Genomic DNA, 19,014 nt, shown 5'->3' with positions numbered 1-19,014 from the left:
TTGAGTCGATGTGGGCCTAAGTTAACTTGAGTCGGGGTGGGTTCACATCCATCTGAATCGGGGCTGACCCACATTCAATCAAGTTGGGCTAGGTTTGGGTGGGTCCTAGTTTGAACAATATCAAGTTGGACCTAGCTTGATTAAGTTCAAGTATTCAAGTCAAGTTGAGCCCCTGTTAGGTTGAGTTGACCTAGGTCCAAATAGATATGAGTCAACTCGAACTCAGGTTAAGTTGAATTGACCTGAACCCAGGTCAAGCTAAGTCGAGGTAAGATCATGTTGAGACTACTTGGGCCAAGCCTATGTCGAGTCAAAATTGATCAAGTTAAGTTTGGAACAATTCAAGTTGAGTTCAACCCAGGTGAGGCTACGAAAAATCATGTCATGTTTGTCTAAGTTGAGATGGAATGATGAGACATGGATATGTCAAACTAAGTTGGGACAATCTCAAGTAAAGTTAAAACAAGTTTATCTAAGCAAAGTCAAGTTGAATTGACCCAAACCTAAGCTGACCAAACTACAAATATCAAAATATGAAAATTTTGAATTCTTACTTTTTTTTAAGTGAAATTTGGAACTATTTAATTTTAAGTAATTTGATTACTTTATAAAATTATAGAATTTCAATTTCTTTTAGAATTATTTATCCAAAAAACGTATTTTTTTCAGAAATTATTTCAAATTCTTTGAAAAAGTAAATTACCTTCTTAAATACCTTATCTAAATACAAGGTAGGAGTATGACAACAACTTAGTGATGTAAATTAAGAGAACATGACAAGAATTGACTTAAAAAATTCACTCTAAAGTATATAATGAGTTTAATGTGTGTTAAGTAAATCAATAAGCCTTATGTGGGATGAAGGTTTAAATATAGGATTGTTAGACTCTTTATAATGTAGACATATTGATTACGGATCCTAATAATTCAATAAATTTTCCTGTAATGACATCATATCATTAATATTTATTCACGTAAATTGTTTATATATTTAGTTTGAAGCCTAAATCCAATAGCTGAAAATGATATTCCAATTCAAATTAACTACATTGAAGTCAAATGGTGCATATAAACGTGAAACAGGTGCTTTTAATCAAAATGCATTTGGTATTGTTTACATATGCCCTGAACAGATAATATATAAATAGAAGTACTCATAATAAATCTATTGATGTTTTCAATTTGAAAAATGGTGTTCTCTGATTTTGTATATGTGTTTGTTGACGACTTTTACTTGCCATTTGTGATGCAGGGCGTTGTTCAAACTCATTCATGGATAAAGTTTTAAATTAACAAATTGGTTGCTGAAGAAATTACACCAATAATTGGTTATATCTACATTTTGATTGGGTCTAATTAAAATTGAGTCTTTTATTAACTTTATAATGTCATTACTTTTTTTTTAAATTCTTTATTTTTATTTATAAAATATAACCTTGTGAGATAAATCATAAAAAGAATCTTACCCATTTGAGATTAGATTTTTAAATTATATAGGTAGAATAGTGTTATGTGTTTTTTTTTGTGCTTGTTTGTATGTAATAAAGAGCTAAATTCCTTTAGGCTATTAAGTAAAACTTTTGATTTTTATATTAATTTATAATTACGTTGACAAAATTTTCTCTTATGATTGTGATTATATTTTTTATATTTCTAATCATTTAGTACAACTTGTCGAAAATGATCCGTCTTTCTAATCTTTGGTATTTAATAATAAATGTTTTGTTATTTAGTTTTGGGTGAAAAAAAGGGAGATGTTCAAATAAGTTGAAATCTTAAAGATGATTTGATCATAAGCCTTAATGACACTACAAATCTTATATTATGGATTAGAATTATATTTTTTAATTATGTTGCATATGAGCATGGATTTAAGTTTAATAAAGCCAAACTTATACAACCTCAAGTGATTTGCCAAAAATGTTTTAAAAAGTTTTTACAAAATATTTCAAGAGCATTTTAACTGATTATACTGTGTAATAATCAATTATCAAGGTAACAATGGACTATCATTAATATTAATCAATTATTTTTCGGTCAAAATAATATACTTTAAAATCATTACAAATAATAAATTTTCTTTCTAAATAATCCATGGAATATTTATTTGTTCTATTTTCTAAAATGTTGTTGGTTGCATGTTTAATTAGTCATCATTTAACATAATTGATTATCTTTTATAAATTATTTTGTTATGCTTATGTAAATAACCAATTAGGAGAAGTGTTAATTAATTAGATTTTTTCAAATTGTATTTCCAAAAGCAACTAAAAACACAATAATGAATTATCACTTAGCATAATTAATTAAGTCAAAATCGAAAGGTCTTAACAAACATAACCATTTTATGAGAATCATTAAGAAAATACTTCAAAAGGTTGTCTACTCAACAATTTTGGTGAAGTCTTAACTGATTAAATCCCTAGTATATATCATAGACAAATGATATATTTGTTGTTTCTTTTGTTGATTTTTATTTCACCTTGTATTTGTGTGTTTATAATAGGATTTTACAAGTTTAAAAGGTATTTCACAATAGTGTTGTAGTTGTAATTTAAACATTACTAAATACTAAATAATTATTGTAAGGTTGAGTGATTTATATTGAATGTAGAATTGAGATATTCAAACAAGTTTAAAAGGGATTGTGGAATATCTTTACCCTCACCCCTTATCTTTCCTGCTTCTTTATCAAAAATCTACCATCTTATCAAATGTTTAACAAAATATTTTTAAAATAATTTGTTAATAGCTAAAAATGAAGAAAAATGCATGTCTTTTTTATTGAATAAGTTTCTTTGTTTGTTTTTATTCATTTATATGTTGCTCTGAGTTAAATTAATGAAAGTTTTTGTTTCTACTATTTTTATGCTTTTATATTAAATCATGGTTATAATAGCTTTTTGAATGTTAATGAAATCCAAATTTTCCTTTTTCTATGTCATCTTTTATTTATAATGTCCAAAGAAGAAGATATGTGCATTTTTTATGATAGTAGAATTTTAATCAAACAACATTAATTAGACTAAAAGAAAGGAAAAAATAGGATTAAAAAAATAGAGAGATTATTGAAAATAGGGAGATATGCTTAATCAAGTTGAAGCCTTGAAGAGGTTTTGAGGATGAGTCTATTATGATAAAAAAAAAAAGAGTTTGTTAAAAATAGAAAAAAATGCTCAAGCAAGTTGAAGTCTTAAAAATATTTTTATGATGAGTATGTAATAAGAAAAAAATAGAGATTGTTGAAAACAGGGAGAAATGATGTACTAAGTTGAAGTCTTAACTTTGATGATAAGCCTTGATGACATTAAGGATCTTTTATTATACATTAGAATTACATTTATTAATTGTATGTATGTATTGCATATAGGAAAAGTATGAATTTAAGTTTGATAAACCAAAACTTGAACAACCAGTGATTTGTAAAAAAAGTGTTTACAAAAGTGTTTCAAAAATATTTTAATGGAATATATTATTTAATAATGGATGATAATCAAAATGATAATCAATTATCATTATTATTATTAAATTATTATTTTATTAACATAATATATTTCAAAATTGTGTTTTCTCAATTAATAAACTATCTTTCTAAATAATTGTTTACATATTGACTTATTTTTTTTATAAAAGTTTATTTGTTGTGCATTTAGTAGATTATAGTATAGTTATTATAAACATTAATTGAGTAAATTGTTTTTAATTATATTTCTAAACACAAAACTATTGATTACCACTTAACACAATTGATTAAGTCAAAATTGAAATGACTTTACAAACAATTTTCAAGATTGTTTTTACATAAGAAATATTTTAAAATACTCATGCTCATTGAAATGTTCACCATACTTACATTAGACCAAGATGGTTCTTTAATTATGTTTGTCAATCACCAAAATTATTCAGCAATTTACTGAGCAATGCCTAGAACCTGAGTTATCTAGGAAGTTCGGTATAAAAAGTTCTCTAATGCTCAAATAAGTGTATGTGTATTGTTGGGTAATTAATGCTATAATAAAAGTTACCCAACTTAGTCATGTTACATAAATGGATGATTATTGCTTAATTTGTTTAATTAATGTGTACGATCAATGTAATATCATTTATTAATGTACTCGCCTAATCATTTTAGATCTCATGGGTGAAATGTATTTGACGTCTTAATTCTCGTGTACCATTTTGATTTATGGTGGCTGAGGTCATCTCGACTTCATATAATACAATCTTGAACATTGTTAAGAAAAGTTTCAAGAACATCATTTTATAAGAATTCATCAAAAACCATTTTAGAGGATTTTTTACTCAATATTTTTCTAAGTATTGACCAATTCAATCCTTAATATCCTTCACAGACAAATCATATCTATCTTGGTTCTTTTGTTTATTTTTATTTCACCTTGTATTGATATGTTTGTAATAGGTTTTCACAAAAATGTTTGTAATATCTCTTGAGGGTAATTCAAGAGGTTGTTAATTGTATTATTTAGAATTGTGATTGCATGTTTCAAACTATAGTTGTGTTCTCTGATACAAACATTTTTAAATAATATAAACAACCATTCTAATGTTGATTAATTTATACACGATATAGAATGAGAGAGATTGAAACTAGTCTAAAAGATAATAATGTTGACTAAGCTATACACGATATCTTATCCCTGTCTTTGAAGAAAATATACATCTTATTAAGTGTTTGAAGAAAGATTTATTAAAGAATTTCTTAATAGCTAAAAAGATTTCAATGAACTAATTCATCATCTTTTAATTACTAATTTAGTATTATCTTTTAACAATTTTTAATATTTAAATATTGTTAACAAAACTATCTTTCTTCTATTAAGATTATTACCCTTTTATTTTAATATTATTTATTTATTTATTAAAAACAAAAAAAGCAAAAGATATAAGAAATGTTAGTTTTATAAACGTGGTTCGAGAGAGATAAGTTGACTTATCACAAATTTTTACAAAGTACTTAGAATGAGAATATTATTAAATATTTAAATTTTAGAATTAATTTACTTCAAATTAATACACAAAGAAAGATAAAAAATAAAAAACCCAAAGGATAAGTAAAGAGAAAAAAAGATTGAAACAACATATTTATATATTGGTTCACTTTATATAAGAGTGATATCTAGTTATTCAACCACACCAATTAAGATCACGCTATAATTTTAAAGTTTGTACAAAACACAACCAAAATAGTAAAGTAAAAGAAAACAACTAAAAAAACCAAATATTCAAGTCTAACTCTCCTAGTAATACGTATTACTACTTGGAAAATCTACTCAAGAACCATCTAAACGCTAAAATTTAATTGAGAGATAGGAACAATGTCACCTAGAACTAAATCAACACATCAATAAAGAAAAACTTAGCTAAATCTCCATGTGTTCAAATCAAGCTAGTGATTACACAATCGAACACATAAAGCCTAAAAAAAAATTCCAACAAAGTTTGGATTCTTTCAATAAGTTATATGATTTTAGAAAAAATAATTTTGATTTCATGTGAATTAATTTTAAAATAAGACAATTATATAAAATTCAATTTGTCAATATAATGAATTAAAATTACAATTCATTTTGTTAGTTCTGTTGACAAAAGAAGAAGATGAACATCTTACTTTATTAAAGAGTTTTGACGATGATAACTTATGGAGAAGTGTTGAAGACTTAAAAAAAAATGTTTGGATTAAAGAGATACATCAAGAGTTTAGATGTTAAAGTCTCGTAATATGTGTATCTTATTTAAATTAGCAGGTTAATAGTCAAAAGGTCAAACCCAAACAACATAATACTAAATTTTATTTTTTTTCATAAAAAGCTTTGTGATAATCGATTATCCAAATAAAATATAGTTTTTTCTCAAAAGACTATGATTGTAAATTTTTGTTTTTTTAGTGTTTAGTTAATCCTTCTTTCGAGAGATTAACAATTGAACATAAAGTTTTTTTATTCGAACTAGTATAAAATTACTTGTGCAAATTTTGCTTTCCTTACATTATTTATCTACTATTATCATAAAGGAATAACTTTTTATTGAGAAGTTAGATTTTAAAAAGGGAAAATTTTTAAAAGTGCATTTTTTTATTAAGAAACTAGTTCATTCCCCTATTAGTTTTGTCCATACATGATTATTTTGTTGCATGATTCTAACAATTGGTATCAAAGCTTGCTTTGATAGTCATTTAAATATTTCGAAAATGGTCAGACAAAATCAAACTTTTGTAGAAGTCATGTCTATTAATAGACCTACTCTTTTTATTGGTGAAAATTATCCATTTTGGAAAGTTAGGATGCAAATCTTTTTAGAGTTTATTGAGAGAGGTATATGCGATGCTATTATAAATGCTCCTTTTATTCCTATTCTCACTTTGAATTATATGAAGGAACCAAACCAAAGCCTTTTTCTCAATAGACTACTAAGGAAAATAGAAAGAGTCAATTTGATATTAAGGTGATGACATTTTTCCAACAATCATTTTCCAATAAGTGTATTGGTGCGTAGTAGTAACAACAAGTGTCGTATCCAAAAGGATTTAACAAGTATATTGGTAGTTAACTTTTGGATTTTATGGATTTTGATAAAGAGTACATGTAAATATAAATAATAGTATATATTATATAGATTAAGTGAAGTGGATGCTATGATTAGATTTCATCTCATTTTTTTTTCTAGAAAAAGATGAGATGAAATCCAATCATAGCTTCCACTCCACTTAATCTATTATCTTGTTTATTTAATATGAAAAGCATTCAATGTCCTAAAAGTGCTCTTGTAAATCTAGGTTCATTCCTAAATCACTAGAACTTAAGGATTTCAATCCCTAGTGTGATTCCTCTACTCTTGGCAGAATAAACTCTTCCTTTACCGTGCAAGACTTTCCCACCCAATACACCTTTTAGATATTGTGAGAGCCTCTAGCAAGAGTGTGATGATTTAATTAGATAAAGTTTGAGAACAATTTTCTAGCTCAATCCAAAATAGTGAAATAAGATGAGTGATTAAGTCATCTAAGTCATAAACACAAATGAAACCACAAACTATTAAATGAAAGCATAGATAAGTTCCCAATAAGTAGGAGTATAAAGAATAAAAATTGATTACATCTAACATCAAGACAAGAGAGTTCAACTATCCCTTGAATATTGCAATACACATCTAACCGTAGAGAAAATTATGTATCAAACAAACAATGAGATCGATGATTCTATTATCTCCTTTGTTAGATTCATTTCAATATCATAAAACACAAAATTCTAAACAACAAAATGAAATATAAATTATAACTAGAAAAATCCTTTTAATAATTTTTTTTATTATTAACAAATAAAAAAGTCATAAAGAAATTAGGCTTAAATGCTTACTTCGTCCCCATGTTAAGAGATGAATTTCTGTTTAGTACCCGGTTTTAAAAGTGTAGACATTAGGTCCCAAAGTTGTCAAAATTGTATGAATTGAGTCCCTTCTGTTAAGTGGGTAGTAACGGAGTTAACTTCCAGCTCACGTGGCAAAGGAATATACATTTTTTCTTCTCTCTCCTCTGTCTTTTCCTGAAATGCCCCCAACTTTTTCTCTCTTTTCTATATTTTTTTTTAAATATTTTTTTTCTCTCTCTTTGCTCTACAACATCTACCTCCTCCGCATACGCAATTCCCACCTCTTTTCCCTCTTCGACGGCGGCTCAGACGACATCATCCGGCTGAAACAATCAGTGAAACCATCTCTTGAAGCCTCACCCATTGTCGATCGTGAGCAAAAACCAAACAACGTCGATCACCTACACCAAAATCTACCACTTTCAAGATCAATACCAAAACCCCAACAATATGACACGATCCAAGCCTCGTGTACTCGAAACCGACGATCGAATCCTAGAATCAAAAAGCCTAACCAGGGAATTAGAGAGCAAAAATTTGGGAATAAAGAAATGGCGAAGCAAAATCCCACAATTACATGGTACGAATCAAACCTCTGGGTGAGAGGATTCGAAGACCAAGCTGCGGAACGAAAAACCTGAGCCAACCTTACAAGCCCCCCTCCCAACCCACCATAGTCCCTCTCATTGGTCATCCCCCCCCCCCCCCCCCCCCCCACGGCTTCCCAAACTGTAAGGGTTCTGCATCGAGGCCCACGAATATGCATCCCCTCCCTAGACGTCCTCCGGAAGCTTCATCATGTCGACAAGATAGCTAGCACCCCTCCCGCCGTGACCCCCACCACCGCCCTCAACCCCTTGAGTGTCGCTCGTCTGCGGCGGAGGCTGTCCCGCCATACCCGTCGTGTTCACAACCGACATATTCCCAATTGAAATCAGTCATCGAAAGTTCACGCTCTGACTCCGATTTGTCACTCGCGAAGACGGCGACGACGACGAAGATGGCGAGGAATCAGAGGCGCTGGAAACGAAATCGAGCCATTCACCGGCGGCGTTAGGAGTCATCACATTGAAGGGACTGAGATTCGAATTTGCAAAGTGAAAAACCTGAGTCAAGGGTGTTAGAAAAGGAAAGAAAATTGTGAAAGGTTTTCGTTTGGGTTTGGGATAGTGTTGCGATCAAAGAAGGAAGTTGATATCAGTGGTTGGAGGAACCTTCCTCTGAGGCAGATCAAGTGCCCTTGAGTGAGGGAGTGAGAGTGTGAGATCATCCACGTGATACGATTGCGTCTGTCTCAAGATTCAACAGTTCGATGATATGCAGTGATTAAAGCATTGGGGTCAAAGGTGTACCGGTCACACCAGAGGTGGATAATGTTGTCTGAGCCGCCGTCGGAGAGGGAAAAGAGGCGGGAATTGCGTATGCGGAGGAGGTAGATGTTGCAGAGCAAAGAGAGAGAACAAAAATATTTAATAAAAATATAGAAAAGAGAGAAAAAGTTGGGGGCATTTCAGGAAAAGGAAGAGGAGAGAGAAGAAAAAATGCAGATTCCTTTGCCACGTGAGTTGGAAGTTAACTCCGTTACTGCCCACTTAACAGAAGGGACTCAAGTCATATAATTTTGACAACTTTGGGACCTAATTTCTACACTTTTAAAACCGGGTACTAAACAGAAATTCATCTCTTAACATGGGGACGAAATAAGCATTTAAGCCAAGAAATTATAATGCAAATCTTCACAAACTACTATTTCTATCACTGAGTTTTTTTTTTTTGTTTTAAACAAAATAATTGTAAGGAATTATGCATTATCATATTTTGTCATTGACATAATTATTTTTCATATAATTTGTTATTTAAAAAATATCAATAAACAACTTACTAAAATAAATAAAAAGTTTGTAAACATCAAAGTTGAAAAACAATATTTACGATGAAAACATTATGTAAACATTTGTTTGGGATAAAAAGAACTACCTTATCACTTACAATAAGCTACTAACGAGTCAAACGAAGCATTATTTAATGTACATCGATAACAGAACACAGTATAAATTAAATTTTTATTGAATACTACCATAATAAAGAAATTAATCAGGGTTCATATGTAAAATATAATTTTTGGGAATAAAAAGTTATTTTAGACAAAATAATAATACAAAAGCAGTGAGAGACTCGCTTCCGTGCTCATCGGATATCCGTTACCTGTTTCATTTTCCTTGTACAATTATTTATTTATTTTTCTATTTTATTTTACTTAATTTTTAATTTTTATTTTATTTTCTCTCTCCTCTCTTTCTATCTCTGCGATTAAAACCCTAATTTTGCTCTCTCTTAACTTCTTCTCTCTCGAATTCGAAGCTCTCTCCTTCTCTCTCATGGCGCCGGCGCATGAAGAGAACCCTTACGAAGGCGGCGGCGGAGGGTTTGGCAAGTTCCGTAAAAGACCCTTCCGCAAAACTCAAACGACGCCGTATGATCGTCCACCGACAGCGCTGCGAAACCCTAACCGAAACAACGGTTGGTTCTCAAAGCTCGTCGATCCCGCGCAGAGACTAATCGCTTCCAGCGCTCACAAACTCTTCGGCTCGCTTTTCCTCAAACGCCTTCCAGCACCACCAGGACCAGCGGCACCACCACCAACACCAACACCACAAGGTTTCTCTCTGAACACATTATCAATTAATTTAAATTGATACTTTATAATTTAGGTTTTTCTTTTGCATGTTTTTTTTATTTATTTCACGATAGTCTCTTTCCCGTTGTTAGTGCTGACAATTAATAATGTCAATGTATTCAATTTTTAAAGCATTTAAGGCGGGATTTGGATAATTATTATCACTATTATTGTGTGTACATTTCTGAACTAATTGAGTTTTGTTCATGGAATCTTAATTGTCTAAAAGCATGAGAATTTTGCGTTATGTTATGTTTCTGAACGTTTGTGAAAATATGTTGTGTGATACTGTGTATTCTGTTACTAAATTATAAAACTTGTGTTATATAATTAGAGGGTGCTGTAATTTAATGTGATGGAAATGCGGGTTTTAAATTGAGTTTGGTGTTTTGAGGATGGGGGTGAAAGGATAGAATGAAACTGGGTGTGTAACATATGGAAACGAAGGAAACTCATTTAGAATGTTGGGATGGAGCACAAGGTCGGGATTTTTGTTTTTTGAGTTTACAGGAAGTGGTTGCTTTCTAGAGACAAGTGCATGTGGGGTTTGGGAACTAGATTCTGCATCCCTGAACCGATTGGCTTGGCTTTGGGTTGGTTGTAGAGTTGTAGATTCTGAGTGGTTTCGATCATTTGTAACGTGGAATTAGTTTGTAAACAATATCTATAAGAATGTAAGTAGTGTGGTATAATTTGTGCTATTAAAGCCTTTGCTTGCTTGGGAAGAAAGAAATCTGAGGGAGGGGAAGAGAAAAGGAAAGAGGATAAATGTGTGAGAAATTGAAGAGAAAGAGAGAGGAAATGAATGAGAATGTAAAGGTGTGTGTATGTGTTTGATTTGAAAGAAACGAAAGAAGAAAGATAAAATAAGTTCTTATTATTAATAACAATTTTATTATTAATATATTTTTAATATTAGCATTTATCATTTGATTATCAATATTATTTTTGTCATTAACTACGAACATTGATTATTTTCTTTGAATGTTATATATTATATTTAATATTTAGTATTATTAAAAATGTATTATTTCTATTATAATTAATAAATTAATAGAACTAGTAAAAGTTTCTGCAAAGGAGGAGAGGGGGTTGGTGTTTTGTCTGCACAAGAGACAAAGGGGATGGGATGGGTGATGTAATGTTAAATTGTGTATATATATGTATAAAGATACAAGGAGAAATGCAGCTGGTTCAACAGAGTGTGTATATATATATATGTATATTTATGAATAAGGCTTTCCATGCATGCATGTGCTATGTAATATTGAAAGTTTTGATTACGGGACCCATTGGAATTTACACATTCCATTTATTTCTGGTTTTCCAAAGCATCTTATTCGATCATTTTCTTTCTTTTTGTTTCTTTTTCTTTCATCTCATCATCTTTCTACACAAACAAACATGCTGCAAAAAGTTGAGAGTAGGAAAGTGTAATGAGAAATGGGAACCAATGCTATGAAATTTTTCTCTGGGCTTTCTGCTTTCCCTATATTTCATTATGGGAACCAATATCCATGTAACTTGTTAGTTGTAAATTTTATTTGAATTTTCATTTTTTTAATTTCCTTTTCATTTTGTTTTCTGTTCTCTGATATTTGAGTGAGAAATTTGATTCCGTTTTTTATTTATGGTATATATATTTTGGCACAGAAGTTGTACAGGAAGTGAGGGACCATCACCAGGAAACAGCTCTCACTGTAAGTAGGCATGCTTTACATTTCTTATTTGTGTTCGTTTCTCCTTATGAATAGTATTTTGGGTGTTGATGAGCATGCATTTCTATTGTGCTGCTAGTAATACGTTAGCTATACTTGAAGAGTTGAGAGAAGCTAAACAGTCTTATTTCTTTTAGAAAATCTGATACAACTTACTACTGTATTTATAGGAGAAAGTAGTTCTGAAAAGTAAAAGGGCGGAAAGCCCCTAACAAAACCCTAAAAGTAAAAACCCTTACATAAATATTAATAATAATCAAGACATTACATTTCAACAGCTATTTCATTATTAAATTACAGCATAAAATTACCCTGTTATGAAGATTGAGTAATAGTGAAGCTTTACTTCTTTCTCTTGATAGTTGATACACTAAATATTTTATTTTTGTCAACAAATCATTATTGACATCTCAGACTCGTCGATGATTATTTTGTCTCTTTCAAAGGAATACTTTTGAAGGTATAATATGCCAAGATGGATAGTTTTCACTTGAAATTCAAAACATGTTCAATTGATTTTGTCGAATAACTCTGCCCCTTGTTCTTTAAATTAATTGGGGTGCCTACCGAACTTCATATCATAGCACTGCCCCAAAGAGCCAATATCTAGAGGACTTTCACTGAATGACACCTCACTTAACTGCAGTTTCCGTGACATCAACAATTAGCTCTAATATTAATTGATAAGTAGTACCCATGCACTTGGGGAAGCTACCCTCAAAAGCTAGATAACCAAACTCTTACATGCTCCATGAGCATCTCATACTACTTGATGTGGGACTTAGGCAACCTAAAATACCCAAGTTGCTATTATTGCTACTAATATTTTGATTCTTGTCTTTTATGCCAGGTTTATTGATATTAGTTTCTATTATTGTTGTTGAGATTCTCATTTTGTTTTTCTGTTTGAGGAATAGGTTGGAAATGAATACTCTGGCAAGCAAAAAGGAGTAGTAGGTGAAACTAGTATCCAAAGTTCTGATGGAGATGGATTAACTGAACTTGAGAAACTGCTGAAGCAGAAAACTTTCACCAGGTGTGTTTCTTTGACGTGCATGAATGCCTGTAGCACCGCTGATTCTGGTGTTGGGTTGATTGGGTCTGCGTCTGGTAGCTTCCTTTCAACATATAACTTAGTTGTATCTTTATGATGTGGATTGGTGGTACGATCCTTTGGTTCTTAACAGAGCCAATGTTGCCCCTTGTTCATGTAGTTGAGCCCACTTCATTCATAGTATGTGTAGTGATTGGTGGCTGTTTGTGTAATTTGCACATGCTGCATAATTTATTGAATTTATGAAGTTCTTTTTGTTTTGAAACTTGCACTTTGAATCTTCTGTTGTCCATTGCAAATTTGTTTCATTTTTGTAGTATCACAACATTCCTTCTAGGGCAAGTTTGAATGTAATAAAATTGTATTATTTCACAGATCAGAGATAGAGCATTTGACCGAACTTATGCGTTCAAGAACTGTTAGTTCTTCTGTTGAGGAAGAAAGGAAGAACACAGAAGTGATTACGTCAGATCCAATTTTACCTTTTTCACAAAGGGAAGAATATCCCAAAACTCCAGCAGTAGAAAATGTGATGGATCTTGTTTCAACCCCATATGTTGCGAAGATTACTTCAACTGTATGATCATTTGCTTCGTACCTATCTTTCATACATATATTTCATTGTAATAGTAAAATTGTTAATTACCTGTTTTGTTTCATCTGTCTTCATATATTATGTCTACAGGTTTCTGTTGATGATGTTGCTTCCCCTGCTGAGCTTGCCAAGGCTTACATGGGTAGCAGGTCTTCAAAGTTATCACCATCAATGTTAGGCCTGCAAAGTTCTGCCAGGGAGGATCCTACTTTACTGAAAAGTCAAAATTTTGCTCAAAAATCCCCTATTATGTCAATTGTGCCAAGGGCTACTACCCTTACCAGGGTTCATGAAAATGGTTTTGTGACTCCAAGATCTCATGGCAGATCAGCAATATATAATATGGCTCGAACACCTTATTCAAGAGTTCGTCCAGGCTCTGCACTTAAGGTTTGCCCCTTTACTGAATGATATTTTTAATCATTATGTATCTGGTGTTGAAATTTATGTGGTTTCTCTTACAGGGTTCCAGTGTTGCTGTTGAAGGTGCGCCATCATCTTCAACTCAGCATGTAACTGATCATCATATGCTTTCTGGATCTAAACAAGGGGTACTGATTTGTATGATTGCAAGTCCTATTGTTTTTAGTTAATTTGTTTAAGATCTCTTGGGGATATTTTACTGGATTTTTCCTTATTTTCCCTCCTTTTCTTGCAGCTATTAAAACGTAGAAGTTCTGTATTAGATAATGATATAGGATCTTTTGGTCCTATACGCAGAATCCGTCACAAGTCTAATCTTCTATCTTCTAATAGATTGACCTCATCTCATTTGGGAAACCCTCTATCTATAGATAGGAGTGTAGTTGGTACTGATGCTGCTCAACAACCCTCATCTTCCATGCAGAAGCCTAATCTACTGGGTGAAGCTAGGCATACACATTCAAAATTGTCTGCAGAAACTGTAGATGACACCATGCCTAGTACCAGCATTCCTCCTTTACCGTCAAAATCTAGTGAGATGGCTTCAAAAATACTTCAGCAGCTTGATAAGTTGGTTTCTCCTAAAGAAAAATCCCCAACAAAGTTATCTTCATCCATGCTACGAGGTCAGGCTCTTCGAAGTATGGAGACAGTAGATTCATCAAAATTCCTGGATAACATTAGGGGTAATCAATTGGATGACACGCTTAAAAATTTGTCTGCTGGTGCTCCAAGGTTAAAATCAAAAATAGATGAAACTGAAAATGGTTCTTCAAAACTGGTTGCTCCTACTGATGCTACTGTTAATGCAAATGCTACAGTCCCAAGGAAGCAAGATATTTCTATTTTAAAATCTGGAGATTCCTCTGGAGAAAAAGCAGGGTATCATCCTCCACAGAAAAAGAGGGCATTCCATATGAGTGCACCTGAGGTTTGTGATTTTGCTTTATTAATTTCTTTGCGATGATTTTATTTTATTTAGAATTATTTGTTAACTTTTATATCACAGTGGAAAGAGCAGGTACTATTAATCTTGTTAATAGTCGTTTGTTTCTTTTCTCAACCAAATAATGATTATTGAACAGTTGCTAGGAAGTGTTCTTAGATACTTTAGATTTTTTTATTTGATAAACTAAACTGAATGACTTTTCAAATGAAAAAAGCATTCAATATGTCATCATGATTATTTACTGTTTTTTTGTATTCTCTCTTGTAAAGGATTACCTGGAGCTGGATGACGATGCCAGTCCTAATGGAGCTGTGTCTCCTTTCTCTACTTCGGGTAAAGAAACAGCAGTTTCCACTGCTTTGGCTGATAAAACTGCCTCTTCTATTGAACCAACTGTACTGGAGAAGCCCCTGGGTTCATCTGTGCTGCTGCCGTCCAAAATTTTTACTGTAGATGGTAAACCTCAAGTTAGGACAGCTGATGGGTCTACTGTCGAAGAGAAGGTTGATGTATCATCCTATATAACTTCATCTGTCTCTGGTTATATTGTTAAGCCAACTACAGGTGCAACTACAGTAGCTTCTAACACAAGTTTAGGCTCTAACAAGTCTACTACACCTAATGGATCAGTTGCTAATTCTCCCCTGTTTAACTTTGGGAATAAAGTTGTTCCATCGCCTGAGCTGGCAGCTGCTGTTGCTCCATCAAAGGACTCTACTAAGCCTAGTCCACTATTTGGTTTAGAGAAGGTTGTGTCGTCAAAAGAGCCAGGTACTGAGGCTCCTTTGGTTAATTCTGGCTTCAACAAAATTGTTGACAAGGTTCCCCAAGTACCATTTACTTTCTCCTCATCTGGTGGTGATTCTACGGTGTTTAAATTTGGCTCTTCTTCTGACTCAAAGCCAAAAAGCTTGATCAGGTTAGCGAATGTAATTTTGGCTTGCATTTAAATCTCAATAGATCTTTTACTCACATTGGATATTTTTATTGTGGCTTAAATTTACTTTCATAGTTAGAGTGAAATTTGAACTTGTGTCTACATTTTGCAAATTAACCTGGATTTTTGTTATTTATATGTTTTTCTTGATTCACTGTTCAATTGAAATTGGAATGATATATGGAGGCATTTACATTGTATTCAGTGAAGTACCTCAACAATCAGTTGATTAAATGTCTTCTTCATTTGCAGCTCAAGTCCTGTTGATTCAATGCCAAAACTTGAACTAGAAAATGCTGGTGCTAAGTCTAATAATGTATTCACTGGTTTCACCGCCAAGTCGTCTGAACCAGCTGTTTCTTCAGCATTGATGCCATCATCTACAAATATATTTACTTTTGGCAACAGTTCAAATCTAAATGTTGGACCTGCTGCTTCAAGCCCCTCTCCATTTTCCCCTGTGGTTACAAACAATCTTACAGATCAGAATATATTTAGTAGCTCATCACTTGCAGCAAGCAACAGCAGCAGTAGTGCCACTGTAATCTCCACTAGCCCTTGCACTACAAATAGCACCCCTGCCATAGTTGCAGCGATTAATAACAGTTCCTCCTCCCAAGTGTCATCTTTATCTCCCACAACTTCAGTTTTCAAATTTGGATCTACACCTTTACCATCAACGAGTTTACCTGTATCATCTTCTGTCTCAGAACCACTGGAAAACAAGAACAGCATTTTTGGGAGCTCTTCTGCTGCAGTTGGAATCACAGGGAGTGGCATTATTGGCTTTAATTCCTCAGTAGCGACTACTGGAAGTAGCCAGTCTCTGGGTTCTGTCATGGGCACTACAAGTGGGTCTATTCCTGGTAGTCTGGCATCTTCTGTTACCAGTGTGTTTGCAACTTCTTCTGAGAGTCAGTCAGCAGCATTTAGTTCATCTGCATCAGCCCCATTATTTGGGTTGACTGGGAGCACAGGTTTTGCTTCAGGTAGTTCTTTGTTTTCCTCTAGTTCCGCCACAGACATTTTCAATGCGGGTACAACTTCAGGGCAGAGTACCCCTGCTGCTTCTTCAGAAGCCAATGCTGTTAGCTCCAGTAGTGGCACAAGTTCTACTGTGTTTGGGCTTTCAAGTTGGCAGCCCAACAAGTCTCTATTTGGCTCTTCATTTAGTTCAACATCTTCACCTTCCTCTGGGTTTTCCTTTGGTTCATCTTTTAGTTCATCATCTTCATCTACCCCTGGGTTTTCCTTTGGATCATCCACACCTAGTGTTACTTCTACCAGTTCTCCCATGATGTTTGGATCCTCTGCTGTTGCATCAACTCCTCAGTTTTCATTCACTTCTGCTACAGCTACTACCAACACCCAGCCTGCTTTTGGAAGTTCTAGTCCTGTATTCTCATTTGGTTCAGCTCCTGTTAATAACGATCAGATGAACATGGAGGACAGTATGGCCGAGGACACAGTTCAAGCAACTCCACCAGCAAATCCACCCGCAACTCCTGTGTTTGGCCAACAACCTGTCCCACTTCAATCAAATTTTGCATTTGGAGCATCAACTCCAACAGGGGCTACTCCTTTCCAGTTTGGGAGTCAACAGAACATCACCTCCTCCCAGAATTCATCTCCATTTCAAGCTTCTGGCAGTCTCGAATTTAATGCTGGAGGGAGTTTCTCATTGGGCACTGGTGGGGGTGACAAGTCTGGTCGAAAATTTGTGAAAGTTAAGCATAGGCAGCGGAAGAAGTAAGACTATTTGTTGATGAAAATGGTTTTTTCTGTCGCTGCTGCAGGCTTTATTAATGCTACAAATTAATAAGCTCTAAGGCGAGTGATCTCTGAATTTCTATCCAGGTAGGAGGAATCCAGATAAGTGACGTTATTGAAAGTAAATCAGGTGCAATGTTGTCAATCTCATTTGTCTTGCTTCTTGTTGGGTGCAAGACAATTTTTCACAATTTTGTAATACTATGATATGGTTGAACATAATCTGTGCTCTACTTGTAATGGTTTTAGGTCATAGTACTAAATCAAAGATTTGGTCAGTTATGTTCACAAAATCCCTGTATTCTCGTTACTTGTATCATAGCCAGAAATAGGCATGAATTTATGGCTTAGCTGGTTCTGAAATAACTTACAATTCAAGTGAGTAAGCTTTGAATGATTATTAGCTAGCTAGTAGGTCTTTTATTTTTTCCATTTATTTTAGCATCAAGTTTTGTTTGGTCACTGACAACGAGGTGGTGGTTTCGTTTGGGCTATTCCATCAATGTGGCATTTTCTTGTCAAATTTTTTGTTTTTTAGTAGTTAAATATATCTTTCAGCTATTCCTAATCGCGACGAGTTTATTGTAGGAATTCAATACTGTGGTGTTCTAGTTTATATGTGGTTATTTGCTTTACTTATGTTTAAACTAAACAGTGTAGTTCCTAAATTTATTACCTTTTGTATTTTTACTATTTATTTTTGAAAAGATACATGTTCAGTTTATACCAGGTATAAATTACATCTTAAATAAATTATTATAGAAGGTAGATTATATCAGTTAAGGGAAAGTTATTTGTATCGTTGACATTTTTTTCTTAATATTTTTCTCTTAATATTTTTCTCTATTCAGGTTTGACACTCTTTCCCTAGCAACATTTGTGAAACTTCCTTTATCAATGATGAGTGTGCAATATTAATTTATAATTAATCATTTTAAATGAAATTCTCTTTCGATTGAATATAGTTCATTATTTATCATTTGAGTAATAACATTTTTCCTTGAAGAGGAAGAAGACTAATAATAATATTATAAATGGTAATATGATATAGAAATTTGGTGTGACACTTAATTTTATTTTTTGGTTAAATATGTTTTTAGTTCTTAAACTATCAAGTGAATTTGATTTTATTCCTTATTTCAAAGTAAGGTACATTTTAGTCCTGTCTTAAGAAAATCTTAATTTTTGGTCTTTCAAAATTAACAGTGTTAAAAACAAGTTGACGTGGCTAACGTTTGGCCATGTGTGTTCACAGTTTTCCTTCCTTTGTCACGTGTGTGTGATTGACGCTTGTTGCAATCGCGGGGAAGCCATCGGAGTTTCCCTTCCTTTTTCAATCTCTGCAACACTCATCAGGAATGATAGAGGATTCGTCGAGGGTGGCATATGGAGCCATCGAGGTGTCGCCAATGTCAACGTCTCCTTCTTAGATCTGCACCGACTGCCACATCTCCTCCTCCTCGAACCTAATCCTCTTGTTCCTTTCCTCAATTTCCTTGGTTTCCA

The 19,014-nt window shown here is 32.9% G+C and overlaps 1 protein-coding gene across 2 annotated transcripts; it reads left to right on the top strand.

Moving 5' to 3' along the window:
* Positions 1-9,678: 9,678 nt before the first annotated feature.
* Positions 9,679-18,002, top strand: LOC124844287 (nuclear pore complex protein NUP1). Of its 2 annotated transcripts, none has more exons than XM_047321196.2 (9): positions 9,679-10,043; positions 11,719-11,762; positions 12,698-12,816; positions 13,210-13,411; positions 13,520-13,819; positions 13,894-13,980; positions 14,088-14,783; positions 15,071-15,720; positions 15,991-18,002. In XM_047321196.2, exons 1-9 carry the CDS (start codon positions 9,764-9,766, stop codon positions 17,489-17,491), a joined length of 3,879 nt encoding a protein of 1,292 aa, XP_047177152.1. In that variant the 5' UTR covers positions 9,679-9,763; the 3' UTR covers positions 17,492-18,002. The 2 variants fall into 2 exon arrangements, with proteins under 2 accessions (XP_047177152.1, XP_047177149.1); XM_047321193.2 differs by having other exon boundaries at positions 11,716-11,762.
* Positions 18,003-19,014: the final 1,012 nt, after the last annotated feature.

The sequence above is a fragment of the Vigna umbellata genome, chromosome 10 (assembly GCF_029865625.1).
Source record: "Vigna umbellata cultivar VRB3 chromosome 10, Vumbellata_1.0, whole genome shotgun sequence".
Taxonomy (NCBI): domain Eukaryota; kingdom Viridiplantae; phylum Streptophyta; class Magnoliopsida; order Fabales; family Fabaceae; genus Vigna; species Vigna umbellata.
This window is presented reverse-complemented; position numbering and strand designations above follow the sequence as displayed.

Bases quoted from the DNA above. Each gene is read 5' to 3' on its own strand.
- LOC124844287 (XM_047321193.2), top strand. From the start codon at position 9,764: ATGGCGCCGGCGCATGAAGAGAACCCTTACGAAGGCGGCGGCGGAGGG. The intron at 11,763-12,697 runs GTAAGTAGGCAT...TTTGAGGAATAG, and splicing joins ACCAGGAAACAGCTCTCACT to GTTGGAAATGAATACTCTGG. The intron at 13,412-13,519 runs GTATGATCATTT...TTATGTCTACAG, and splicing joins TTGCGAAGATTACTTCAACT to GTTTCTGTTGATGATGTTGC.